The sequence below is a fragment of the Palaemon carinicauda genome, chromosome 11 (genome assembly GCF_036898095.1).
Source record: "Palaemon carinicauda isolate YSFRI2023 chromosome 11, ASM3689809v2, whole genome shotgun sequence".
NCBI lineage: Eukaryota > Metazoa > Arthropoda > Malacostraca > Decapoda > Palaemonidae > Palaemon > Palaemon carinicauda.
In genome coordinates this window covers 141010948-141025110 of record NC_090735.1, presented here as the reverse complement: position 1 = coordinate 141025110, position 14163 = coordinate 141010948, and the positions used below count along the sequence as shown (strand labels likewise).

The following is a 14163-nucleotide window of genomic DNA, read 5'->3' as shown; positions in this document are numbered from 1 at the left end:
AAGCATTTTTAAAAGTAAATCAGATATAAATATTCGTAGCCTATTTATGTGATTTCTTTTTATGAATATAGCCTATACCGTATGAGTAAATTACCATCTTTGTCAATTTACACATTAGAATACAAAAGGACAAAATATTAATATACTATAAGAAAACGCAGGAAGTGATAAGCATGAATATAAAACTCTCAACATGAGTGGATTTGAAAGTAAATGACAAAACACTATAATAAATCCTATTGATAATCGTATCTACAATTCTAACAAGACAAAATGTTTAAGAATATGAACGAGGGAAATGAAGACCCTCATGCAAAGGCGCTATTAAGATATGAGCACCAGTCGTGGTACAGCATTGTAAGGATTGAGAAGGATTTTAGGAATCAAATGACAGCAGTATACAACAAATACAGCAATTTACCAGGTAGCAGCGGTTCACAGTGTGAACGATATAATTAGATTATCAAAATAGAGATAGTTGGAGCATATTTTAAAAAGGGAAGCTGAGTTAGTCGAAGATGTAGCCTACCTGAATGGAAGTCACTGACGATAATGCTCAGGGAGATTGGATATGAGAATTGGGTCGAGTTCAGAGATATGGCATAGGGAAAGAGTTATATTGCGTGAACCCATGGAGACCCTATGCATTCTGTGGGTACCAGAGGATTAACAAGAAGAAGAATATTATCAAAAGGCGAGAAAAAAATATATGTACATATATATATGATATATATATATATATATATATATATATATATATATGATATATATATATATGATATATATATATATATATATATATATATATATATTATATATATATATATATATTTGTTCCAACACGAATACTTACCTTCGAACTACTTTCTCTAGGAGATCACTGGTTATCTCTTTCTCTACGACCAGATTTGAATATATACCCCCCCCCCCCGTTCCGCTCTCAGTAGCTTTTACCCCCGGCATCCAGGAATGTGCCCCGAGGGTAGGATTAACGGTAGGTCGCCTGTTGGCCAGGTCACGCTCGCCATTAAGTTCTCTGGTCGAGAGAGATGAACATCTCTCTCCCTAGTATCTTTATCTCTACCGATCCTTTGTGTGCGTCCTGCGACCCACGTGTTCCCAGCGTTTTTATAGTGTGCTTTCCCAAGTGTTCCTGTGCGTTCACTTTTCAACCGTGTGCTTACCCAGTGTTTCATTCATTCTTTCATTCATTTCCTTAAGTGCTTGTGTCGGGCGTTGTGTGCGTTATGGAGCTAGTTCGCCGTTGTCCTGGGCCTAGAGCCGGGAAATCGTGTGGAGCGTTCCTCTCCAAGCCTGAAGTAGATCCTCACTCCCTTTGTTCCTCCTGTAGAGGTAAAGTGTGCTCGTCAGCAGACACGTGCCCCGAGTGCGTGGACTGGAGCGATATTCAGTGGCTACGTTATGGTACTAAGAAAAGGAAATCAGCGAAACGTTCCCCCAGGAAAGTTAGTGTTTCCTCGCCAATTCCGTCGCCCAGTGAGCGTTCCGACGGAGTCTCGGTTTCGCCGTCACCTACACAAAGTAGGGGACGAGGTAAGTCTAGCGTAGGGGATGAACAAGGCGTCCTATCCCAGGAGCCCAGTGTTAGTGCAGAGCCAGTGGCAGGCCCCTCTTGGGCTAGTGAAGGTCCTAGTAGTGCGCCCGGAGAGTCGGCCCTCGTGTTCGGGGGGCACGCTTCCTCCGATGACCCCGTGTGGGGTAATAACGCAGTTTCAGTGTCACCGCCGCCCTCGTGGGCTTGTGCTTCCGGCTCCTCTTTAGGGGGAGATAGCCGGAGTAAAATCCAACCTGCGAGTCACGATGTCTACGGTTGGAGGCTCCCGAAGACGCCGGGTAGGTCTCCCCTGAGGATGGACGTGGACCTGGACCCCTGGCTCCCAGACATGGAACGATTGGATTCGTTCCCGACCCTTCCCACGGAAGTCCCCGATGACTTCCTCCAGGCCTCGACCTCTGGCATTCACCGTCCTAAGAAGTCCCCCACAGTCCCCGCTTCCAGCCGACACGTGGTGGACGCAGTGTCATCTGGTTTTTCGGACATCTATTCCTCGTCAGAGGAAGAGGTCAAGGTGAAACACCGCCGTCGGAGGGAGCGGTCCAGGACTGAACGTTCCAGGTCAAAGTCGCGCTCTAGCTACAGCAAGAAACAATCCCGCTCCCCGAGCCGTAAGTATAGGATGAGTGTATCTCCCGGGGGAGCCTGGGTCTACGTTTCGTCGCGAGAATCGAAGGCGCTTCGGTCCCCGGACCACCGGTCCAACGAGCAGTCCCCAAGGCAGCCGCCCTCCAAGCACGGCCTTGACCCTCGTGACCTGGCTCGCAGGAAAGACCTCTCTGTTAGGCATAAGTCCTTGAGGCCTCCGGTTTACCCCGCCCAGCGGGGGGAAACGCGCTTCTTTACAGGCAGCCAGGCCGAACCAGCTCAGTTGGTGCGGCCTTCAGGTCGGAAGGAACGGTTCCCGCTGTCGGGTCAGCCCCCGGGAACCGCACCCTCAGCACCCAGAGCCTTCGGGCGAACGAGAGTCCCCGCTGTTCCAGCGGTACCTACACGATCCCGAGCCCCTGGTCCGGTCTTACCGGCAGATGAGGTCCAGTACCTTGGCAGGACGGCGCCCCTGGCCCCCAGGGTCAGACGTCCGGTCGGCGTGCCTGGTAACCCGGCTTCCCCGCCCCAGGCCGAGGCCTCAGCTGACGAAGGAGAGGGCTCCCCGACGGAAGACTCCGCCTATAGGAGAGTGGTCAGCCTGATAAGGAGGCACCATGGAATAGCAGAACCTACAGCGACAGGTGGGGATTCCTGGAGGTCGAGTCTCCTGAGGATTATGCAGACTCCCTCCCAGCCTAAGTCCTCCCTGGCACTCCCTCTGGCCCGAGACCTAGTTCTGGGGTAAGAGTTTATTGACAATGTGGTAGCCGGCAATGCCGAGGCTCCCAAGTCCCAAAGTGCCTCTAAATTACTCCAGGGCCTCAAGAACCAAGGGAAGGTCTATTTGCCCGAGGGACGTCACCCAGGACCTTGTAAAGTGGCCACGGCCGTAGACATTCTGGGCCAAGGAGTTTCTGACGACAGAGCTTCTTCGGCCCCAGTCTGTTTCTCACCTGCAGAGGCCTCCATGATGGAGGAGATGTCGCGAGACCTAATTAACGTCTCCTCTTGGCTAGACTGGTGGGCTTCCACGTTGGTGGGTGTGCAAGCCTCCTACGACCCCGAAGACCCTGACCAGCAAAGCCTGATGAGGGAACTCCTTATCTCCGGGGGTAAAACCCTAAAATTCCTCTCGTACCAGTCTCTCGCCCTTACAGCCAACTGGGTTCTCCGTAAGAGAGACACGGTTCTCGCCAAAGTGTCCCGGAAAGTACCGGACAGGGAGGTGCGAGCAATTCGCAGCCTCCCCCTGTGGGGAGAGTCTCTTTTTCCAGTGAAAGAGTTAGAGGCCCTGATGGAAAAAGTCTCAAAGAGGAAGGAGAACAACGTCACCAAACCGGCAGCTTTAAGGAGACCTCCATACAAGAGGTCAGTCTCGGACAGCGCCGCGACGCCCCAAGCCTCTTCCAGCACTACGAGGAGAGAAGCCCCCTCTTCCTCCTGGTCCTCAACTCCTCAACCCTCCCGCAGAGGTACTTCAGCACCCTCAGGCTCCTTCAGGTCGGGTTACTCCGCCTCTAGGAGAGGCAGATCAGGCCGTTCCTCTAGAAGAAGGTAGAGTGGGAGGCCCCCTATCCCCACCCAAGCCTCGGGTTGGGGAATGCCTCAGACTACATTGGCAAGCATGGAAGGCCCAAGGAGCAGAACCTTGGACAGTGTCCGTCCTAAAGGAGGGCTACAGACTCCCATTCCTGGCGAATCCACCCCCTCTTATTCCGGCCAACTGGACGGAATGGCTAGCGCCCAAAGATCCAGTAAAGAGGACCGCCCTTCAAGAGGAGGTGTCCTCCATGTTGGAGAAGGGCGCCATGGAAGAAGTTCCTCTCCCAGGACCTGGTTTCTACAGTCGCCTGTTCCTGGTAGAGAAAGCGACGGGGGGGTGGAGGCCAGTTATAGATCTGTCGGCTCTCAACAAGTTCGTCAAGAAGACGGACTTCAAGATGGACACTCCAAAGTCAGTTCTGCTGTCCTTGAGGGAGAAAGATTTTATGATGACCGTCGACCTCAAGGACGCATACTTCCAAATTTCGATCCACCCATCGAGTCGGAAGTTCCTCCGGGTGAAATGGGGTTCCCAGATCCTGCAATTCAGGACTCTTTGCTTCGGTCTGTCAACAGAGCCCCAGGTATTCACGAGAGTCTTCGCGACTGTATCAGTGTGGGCTCACGAACGGGGCTTCCGCCTTATCAGATACCTGGACGACTGGTTGCTCCTTTCCGCCTCAAAGGTCCTCTTGGAGGAACAAGGGAGAAGTCTCCTTCAGTTTTGCAGAGATCTGGGTATCGTCATCAACCCAAAGAAGTCCAATCTATCCCCGTCCAACAGAATGAACTACTTGGGGATGACATTGGACACCATTCAAGGGAAAGTTTTCCCTTCGGAGGACAGGATCAAGAACCTCAGGCACATTATCAAGCCCTTCCTATCGGAACAGCCAAGGAGAGCGAAAGACTGGCAGAGGATGATAGGCCACCTGGTCTCGTTGGAGAAACTAGTCCCACAGGGGAGGATAAAGCTCAGATCCATCCAATGGAATCTCAAGAGCCTCTGGTGCCAGACACACTAACAACAAATGCTAGTTCGGGTCCTTCCAGACACAAGACCCTCCCTGGAATGGTGGTACTGCCAGTCGAACTCCCTCAAGGGGATGCCCTTCGGGACCAGCCCTCCAGAATTGCTCCTGTTCACAGACGCCTCCAACCAAGGGTGGGGAGCCCACCTCCTCGACGGGACGGCACGAGGCACCTGGTTGGAAGGGGAAAAGCAACTCCACATCAATGTCCTGGAGTTGAAAGCAGTCCAGAAGGCATGCTTACACTTCGCAAGTCTGCTAAAAGGAAACACCGTGGCGTTGATGTGCGACAACGCCACGGTAGTAGCGTACATAAAGAAGCAGGGGGGCTTAAAATCGAGGGAGTTGTGCGATCTCACCATAGAGATTCTGAATTGGGCAGAAGAAAATCAAGTAGTCTTATTAGCGAGGTTCATTCCCGGGAAGAGAAACGTTCTGGCCGACGGCCTCAGCAGAATGGGCCAGATAGTAGGGACAGAGTGGTCCCTCCTCCCGGAAGTAGCCAGGCTCATCATTCAGCGTTGGGGTTTCCCGGTGATAGACCTCTTTGCAACGAGACTCAATGCCCAACTCCCAGTCTACTGCTCCCCGGTGCCAGACCCGAAAGCAGCCCTGGAAGACGCTTTTCAGCACAAGTGGGACAACCTGGATGTTTACGCTTTTCCCCCCTTCACGTTGATAAGGCAAGTGCTCAACAGAGTAAGGGCCGCCCGAAACCTAAAGATGACTTTGGTAGCGCCCTGGTGGCCGGAGAGGGAGTGGTTCTTAGACCTAAAAGACCCAATGAGTCACCCGCCTTGGCCTCTACCCGCCAGGTCAGACCTTCTGCAACAGCCTAACTTCCTCAAGTTCCCTGACAACCCACTCTCCCTTCGCCTTCACGCCTGGAGACTATCCAGCGGCTCCTGAAGAAGGAAGGTTATTCTCACTCCACAGCTAAGAGAATGTCGCTATACCTGAGGAAGTCGTCAGTGGCAATATACCAGGCAAAATGGGCCTCCTTCACAAAGTGGTGTGCTGAGAGACACATTAGACCTCTTAGGGCCTCGGTCCCAGATATAGCAGAGTTTCTGATGTTCCTCAGAGACAAAGTAGGGATGTCAATCCCAGCCATAAAAGGAGTGCGGGCTGCCTTAGGCCAAGTCTTCTTCCTGAAGGGCATCGACCTGGGGGCCTCGAGACACATAGCGATGCTTATCAAAAGCTTTGAGCAGTCTTGCCCCCCTCAGGCGAGGAGAGTGCCCCAGTGGGACTTAGCCTTGGTTCTGAAGATGCTGTGTCGTCCTCCCTTTGAGCCCTTGAAAGATATCATGAACAAAGACCTTTCTCTCAAGGCCGTCTTCTTGCTGGCCTTGGCGTCAGCCAAGAGGGTGGGAGAGATTCATGGTTTGTCATACGACGTCTCTCACTCAAAGGGGTGGAAAGAAGTATCCTTCAAGTTCGTACCTTCTTTTGTGGCCAAAACTCAGAACCCAGCAGTCTGGGACCCGAGGTTCGAAGGTTTCTCGATTCCTGCCATCCCTAAGACAGGTAATGCAGAAGACTTAAAATTGTGCCCAGTGCGAACAATTAGAAAATACCTGGAAAGGACAGCGCATCTCCGACCGGAGGTCAAGAGCCTCTTCGTTTCCATGGGTATTGATAAGAAACAAGTTTCCAAAAACACCATCTCCTTCTGGTTGAGGCAGGTGATCGCCAGATCCTACAAGGAAGCTGGCATAGCAGTGCCAGGCACTCCCAGACCTCATGACATCAGGGGCCTGAGCACCTCCTTAGCCTTTGAGAAAAACATGGCAGTAGGAAAAATCCTGCGAGCAGGTACCTTTACTTCCCACTACCTCAAGGATTACTCAAGGAAATTCTTGGACGGGTACTCCATTGGAACAGTCATCTCCGCCCTCCAAGCGGTATAACGGTATTCCCCAGGCACACTCAAGACTAGCGACCGGTAGGCACAAGTGCGGTTCTCCTACCTCCTACCCAGTTGCTTACTTGCCTCTTCGGTGGGTACCGTCTGTTCCTAGGAATCACTCATTCTTCACGACTACACGTCGAGAAGAAACATCGAAAGAAGATTTTCTAAAGGTGAGTCCCTAGACACTAACGTGAATTATTTTGAATATTTACCCTCGCTTCCGCTCTCTGGTAGGTCTTGTTATACTGAGGCCTGTTGGCCTCCACGTCCAGGTCAGTGGGTCAGGTTGGCACTCCCGCCTCCTAAAGTGTAAGTCTCCTAGAGAAAGTAGTTCGAAGGTAAGTATTCGTGTTGGAACAAATTAAAAATTTTAAATAATTTTTATTTTTAATAACATACTTACCGAGAACTACTTTCGGGTAATGGCCCTAACTACCTTCCCCGAGTGCCTTCTTCCCTTACTAGCATGATGCTAATGCAATAGAACTTAATGACGAGCGTGACCTGGCCAACAGGCGACCTACCGTTAATCCTACCCTCGGGGCACATTCCTGGATGCCGGGGGTAAAAGCTACTGAGAGCGGAACGGGGGGGGGGGGGGGGTATATATTCAAATCTGGTCGTAGAGAAAGAGATAACCAGTGATCTCCTAGAGAAAGTAGTTCTCGGTAAGTATGTTAGGAAAAATAAAAATTATTTAAAATTTTTGATATATATATATATATGTATATATATGGACGCACATTATATATATATATATATATATATATATATATATATATATATATATATATATATATATATATATATATATATATATATATATAAACGCCGGTTTCTAAGCTAAGGTAGTCAGGAGCTAGCCAGATGATAAAGAAATCTTTAAATATGTACCAGAAAAAAAAACATAATATATAGAAGTCTTTAAATTTGTATGCTGGAGGTCAAGAAATATAGATGGCTTAGTTGCAATTTTAGGAAGTAAGACGATAAAGTTGAATCTAAATACATTCGATGGCAGACTAAAGTTAAGCAAAGTTTTCGTTCACATATATAAATTTCACCTCTTAATTACATACAGGTCTTTCTTCTTTGAACTATTGCTGCTATAACTAACGTGGATGAAGTCGAAATGATAAGTAGTACATCCAGTAAAAAACGAGTTGAACTTATACTCTTTCAAATGTCGTTTTATTACTATACGTTTGAATAAAAGTAAAGTAGTCCTGTCCATAAATACATTCAACAAAGAGTTTATCAAACTATCATAAAGCTTGAAATTTTTTGGTACAAAATGAATTACCCATTATGAGAAACAAAGATATTAATCATAGATCACATAATGCAACCATATGATCTATATATTTAGCAAGAGAATCACTTTAATTTGGCAAGTTATTTCTATTATCAAGGTTTACTGTCTAAGTTATATGTATGAAACAAAAGCTCTTCTACACAGAGCTCAATAAATATTGAATTGCTTTAACTCTTGTATAAAAAAAAGATATTAAGACTACTTCTACTTCATATAAAACTCCAATTAGACGAAAATTCATTACAAAACTTTGTATTAAACTTTAACTCATGGTACGAATGGAAATGATTTATTAATGGCAGTTTTCCTAAGTTATATTCAGGAAACATTTGGAGAAGCCTTATTAATATCTGTAAGTTTATGTAACTCATTCTAGTTGCGAAATCATGTACGTTTTGAATGATTTAATGTCATTATAAAACCAATCTCATTAAAGAAAGAAATAAGAGCATATAATTATTAAAAACATATTCCCGAGACACCTTTTTCGAAGTCGATGACAATAAATTATAGTGTGAAGAGAAGAAGTTTATCTACTTTACTTACACATATTAGATAGTTCTTCAGCCTTCGTCATTTATATTCTTATTTTGACATTTATAGAATAATTTTATCAGTTAAATCCTTGTAACTATATTTAATATGCACACAACGGGCCAAAGAAATTAGACGGAATCTGACTAAAATGAGTTAAGATTATTTTTCACTAAATGCTGAGATATTTGTTTTCAATTTAATGTCAACTTTGCTACTTATCACAAGCCACCGTACGCAGTTAAATAAAAATAATTCTTTAGGTTCTATCATGTTAAAGGTTAAACAAAATTGCAAGGTACATGAGTTACAACATTCTTAACCTTTCCTTTAATTACTCGGATGTTTTCAGACTCCTCTCAATTTTTTAGCACCACAAATACATTGTTCAAAACTTCTGATATGGATTTCATATAATTAGCAAGTTTAATAACTGAATTCAGAACTAAGATTTTTACTATGTTACTATGCTTAAGGGACCTAACCACTACAATTTGGAACAAAATAACTTAAATTAAAAACCTGGCTACACACATATGGGGTAAAGCAACTATATATGTACTCTTAAAATACAAATACCAGCCAAACTAATCACAAATGTGTAAAATAACAAAATAATGAATAAACAAATAAACATAGTACACACAAGCATCTATACGAATACAAAACTTTACAAACGATATTTTAGCAGACACGACTAATGATCTCGAATGCAGCGAATTCGAAACACGCACTTCATCTATATAATTTGGCTATGGCAAAGCCAAAGAGGATTCTAATATTCATATAAACGAAAATATAATGGTGTGCTTACATAATTTCTTTCAGATTCTGCGAGAGAGAGAGAGAGAGAGAGAGAGAGAGAGAGAGAGAGAGAGAGAGAGAGAGAGAGAGAGAGAGAGAGGAGAGAGAGAGAGAGAGAGAGAGAGAGAGTGTTGTAAGTAAGGATTTTGGATATCCCAAAGACTTTTTAGTCCATCCTGGGAGACTCCATTTGCTCTTGGGTAGAACGATATGGTTTGAACGTTGAGAGAGTTTTATGATATTTTCTAACTTATTCTTGAACTCGTTTACCGTGTTACTGTTTACTACATCATGGAAGTCTATTCCAAGTATTTGCTATTTCGTATGTAAAGAAATCGCCACATTGAGTGGTGTTGTATCTTTTCCATTCTAGTTTGTATCCGTTACCTCTGGACTGATTTGTGCTAAGCGTGAATAGATTGCTGTAATCTGTTACTCCTTTAAGAATTTTGAATGCCTCTAATACCTGTTCCCATAGTCGTCGAGTTTGTGGATCAAATAAGTTCAAACGTTCCATCCTCCGTCTATATTCAAATTGTCTTAAGCCCCTTCCACACGAGGGACAATTGCCGGCCGGGCACTCTGATCTTCCTGTAATTCTTTCAATTTGAAACAGTGTTACCAGATCAAACAGTCCAATACAGGCAGTAGTGGTCAACGTATGACTTGGGCCAGACGCCAGCGTGCAGTCAGAATTGTGTCACGCAATAATCAGGCGCCCATCCAGTGCCTCAACAACCTACACGGGCATTTCGATGGTTTTCCCGTTGTTTCCTCGTCTCTGACTTCATCTACTCACCTGATCGTCACCCATACAACAAAATTGGTCACAGCGTTTGCCGTCGTGCGTATGCCCCTCGTGCGATAGTGCCTTTAGTATTGGAATTAGTTCTGTGCCCCTGACTTGTACTGCTTCCAATCTATCTACATCCTTCTGAATACTCGAGATCAGAATTGGACTCCGCATTCTAGGTGGGGTCTTACTATTGATGTGTACTGCTGAAGTACAGTTAGCGGCAAATGAATAGTCGTTACCTCACCTTACTTTCACCTACATTTTCTATAGAGTTTAGAATGTCAAGTGAAAGAGACGGTAGTAACAGAGGTTTGAGGAGAGGCAACAAAACATTTGTTTTAATGTCAGAGATTCTCGTTGGAAAATTTTCAATGTTAATTAATGAAAAAAAAAAAGTACTTTACAGTTTTCGAAACCGTTCATTTGTTTAACGCACGAAACAGTATGAACACTATGGTAAAACATATATGAGGACATTCAACATTAATGTATGTTAGAAAATCCACGAATACTAGAAATCTCTCTCTCTCTCTCTCTCTCTCTCTCTCTCTCTCTCTCTCTCTCTCTCTCTCTCTCATTGTAATCTAAACGTATAACAAACTAATTATATCAATCATAAACAACTATGTTTACGTAGTATCGTCATAAAAGCACGAGAAATCTGTAAACAGTGACTAAATGCGTGGTTATAAAGGCGTCTTGTTCGGTAGTTTTGTCTTTTAGCAAGTAAATGACAAAAGTGATTCCAAAATTAACCCTCAAGGTTAGGAGTTCATTTCTTACAGTAATTCATCCATTTGTTTGATGGTGATTAACTGCAATGATTAAATCTTCCGTTGTCTCTAAAATTTGAAAATTCTGTGTCGAGTCATAAAGCATTATTGTATTTGAAGTTACGTATTTAATCCTTATTCTTTTCAGGGTGCTAGATGGCTGCTGTGTTTTACTGATGCCTCGTGACCAAGTCGGTAGGGGTTTTTATATACACATTTATAATTCTTCGCCCTCAAGGCTCACACGGTTTTATAGTTCGATGTTTTCTTTTGGGCATGTGTATATTTACTAATCAAGTGTTGCTATAGTTCCTTTAGATAATTTAATCTCAAGGCAGTGATCTAGTTCTCGCAGAAACATTTTCTTAATCTTAAGAAAAGCTAAATGTTATTATTTATCCTTTACTCTTAATGTTTTGTATCAGGCTATTTCTTAATTGAACAATTGTAAAAATTTCCTTTCCTAAGATAAATTTTGTTTCCACCCAAACACCTCAAGATGACGCTTCCATGAAGCCAATATTAATTGGTATATCCGGGATGATAGAAAACTCTAACGTAACAGTGAGAAGAATGTCGCCTTGGATTTGTTTTGTAATATACTCCTTATCACAAATTTTCGAAGAATGTAATTTTCCCTCATGTAAAACACTTTACTTCTGTAAAAGTACGAGTAAGACACTGTTGGAGTGGGCAACACCCGTTATGAAGCAAAATATATTAATTAAAGGAACACGAGTGGATGAGGCTCGTCAATTTCTGGGCTGAGGGGCTGAGGGGCCACCTGTTGCAACCGGGAAGATTCACAGGTTAATGACTATATTGAATTATTGGAGGAAGTGCTCTTGCCTACAGTAAGGGCTATGGCTATTCCTAATCCACTCCCTATCGTTCTGTTGAATGACAATAACCGGATAAAAGTGGTGAAATCATCTCCCAGAAATCGACGTTGTAGTTGGTCAGCTAAGGGGTGTGCCCTATATCCCATTGAGAACCTACTGGCAAATATGATTTGTGACTTGGACGTAGGTGAAGAATGCACCAGCTAAGCCATCAAAATGAAAGCCTTTTCAGGCATGGGAGTCTATTAAACGTGACCCGAATATATACCAAAATCTAGCTTTTTGTATGCCTGGACGTCTCGATAAAGTTATTGATGCTGGAGGTCAATCGAATCTCGCTAAATCGTTTTTTTTTTTTTTTTTTTTTTTTTTTGTTAAAATTTTATTTTTTTTTATATTCATTACATACTTTACTTCAATGTTTAAGTATTTTATCTAAATTTATAATTATATTTAATACGAATTTTCATGACTATTTCAAGTTAAACATTAGATCAAAATGTAATTGATCTACTAAAACTTAAAATTAAACGTATCATATTTTGAAAATTGTAAAATTTTTGAAATATATAAGAATAGTTAGGTTGAAACTTAACATAAGTCATAAGTTTTATGCTTTTGTATAACTATTTATTCAAGATAGAAAAATGCCTAGATCTGTTCGTTGTCTAACCCGTATAATGTTTGTTAATGCTCTTGCATCTAACATTTGAAAAAAATTATGGTATTAAGAATGGTAACTCAGTGCAAGCCTCTAATAAAAAACCGTTTATAAAATTTATACCTCAAATTATTAATGTGTGTCAAAGAAATATGACAATGGCTACGTTAGGTAAAATTTTGTAACAAATCACCTGAAATTACATATAAAAATCAGACTATATATCAGTTTACCGAGATCGATGTTACTCGATGGACAAGAGTCATGGTATGACAATGAAACAATCAATAGATGTAGTAATTTGAGAACAAAGCCCTCAGAAGGATATTGGGAGTTAAATGACAGGACAAGATTAGAAATGAAACTATCAAGAGATTACTCTATTGCCATATGTGAATGAGAGATCAAGATGAAGGGTAGATGGAGATAGTTTTGGCCATGCTTTTTGCACTCAGATTAGTTCACCAAACTTTCAGCTGGGCTTCACAAGGCACTTTGAGTTGGAAGACACAGGCCTACATGGCTGAGGACTATGAAGCGCGAACTGGGAGACTAGTGAAGTATTGAATAAAAGCTCAAGATAGAGAAGACTGTCGAAATCTAACAAGCCCTTTGCGTCAATAGGCGTAGATGAGATTTTCAGGACAAAATGACAAGTCACGTCCCCTTAGAAAGCCTTTATGATTTTCAAACTGCATTGGTATGTCCATTGCAAGTGTTCAGTTTCATATCTACCGCAGCGGTTAGCCCCCATGAACACTATCTTTGAAAATTATTTCTCCCCAAGTACGAACTTTTACCCAAATATTCTAACCGCTCTCAAAAATACCTAACGACAATCTAGGCTTCAGCCGACACAGATTGTACAATACTTTCTACAATATCAGTGTTGATCGTTCAATATAAAAAACTTAAACTAGTTTAAGTATTTTCAAGAGGACTGCCGCATACTCCTCGAAGTTTTAATACTTAAGGCCCTTCTACACGAAGGGCAAATGCTGTTGCCAATTTTGTTGTATGGGTAACTATCAAGAATGCAGATGACTGCATACACAGGAAAATCACGGGCAAACAATCGAAATGCTTGTGCAGTTGTTGAAGCCCTGGATGGGCGCCTGACTATGGGCCGAAATTCAACTGCACTAGCCTCTGCTCTGTGTCTGGCCCAAGTCTTACTTTAGGCTGCCTGTGCAGGAGTTTTACCTTTAAACAGTTTGATCTGATGATTGTTACAAATGTTAAGAATTACGGGTAAATCAAGCGCCCGGACTGCATTAGCCCCTCGTCAGGAAGGGGCTTTAACATTATTTCTGTTCGAATAGTAAAGCTACACTAATTTCCTGCAAGACCTAAAAGTATCATAGCTCACTTTTGAGAAACTGCAAACAAATTTCCAGTCCGACTTGTTGGTTAACAAGGAAATAAGCAGTCTCATTTTAAGTCTTCGGAAACGAAGTAACTTTTTTTTCCATTTTGATGAGAACAGACTATGTTCCCATGCCGTTTCCCTTACAACGATGGCAGCAATCTTTACTAAAAGCAGTTTTGAGGCATAATTGCCAAATTCCATGAAATTTGTTTTTTTTCTCTATCTGTTCTCATACATATTTTGAGAAGTCACCATGCGATTTCCCTTTTAAAACTATTTTAGTTTTGAAAAAAGAAACTTAATCCATTGTCAAAATTTCAACCCTTTGAACCAAAAATGAAAATTTTACCATTTCTTTTTCTACGTATATATTTCAATAATATATTAAAAGATAATGCAAATAGAACCAAGTAG

General features: G+C 43.1%; 1 protein-coding gene across 1 annotated transcript; it reads left to right on the top strand.

Annotated features, from left to right (window-relative positions):
• Nucleotides 1–273: 273 nt before the first annotated feature.
• On the top strand, nucleotides 274–5649 carry LOC137649504 (serine/arginine repetitive matrix protein 2-like). The gene is made up of 5 exons (XM_068382488.1): nucleotides 274–440; nucleotides 1352–2900; nucleotides 2985–3721; nucleotides 4532–4787; nucleotides 5464–5649. The coding sequence occupies exons 1-5, from the start codon at nucleotides 274–276 to the stop codon at nucleotides 5647–5649; spliced, it is 2895 nt and encodes a 964-aa protein (XP_068238589.1).
• The last annotated feature ends 8514 nt before the right edge of the window (nucleotides 5650–14163 follow it).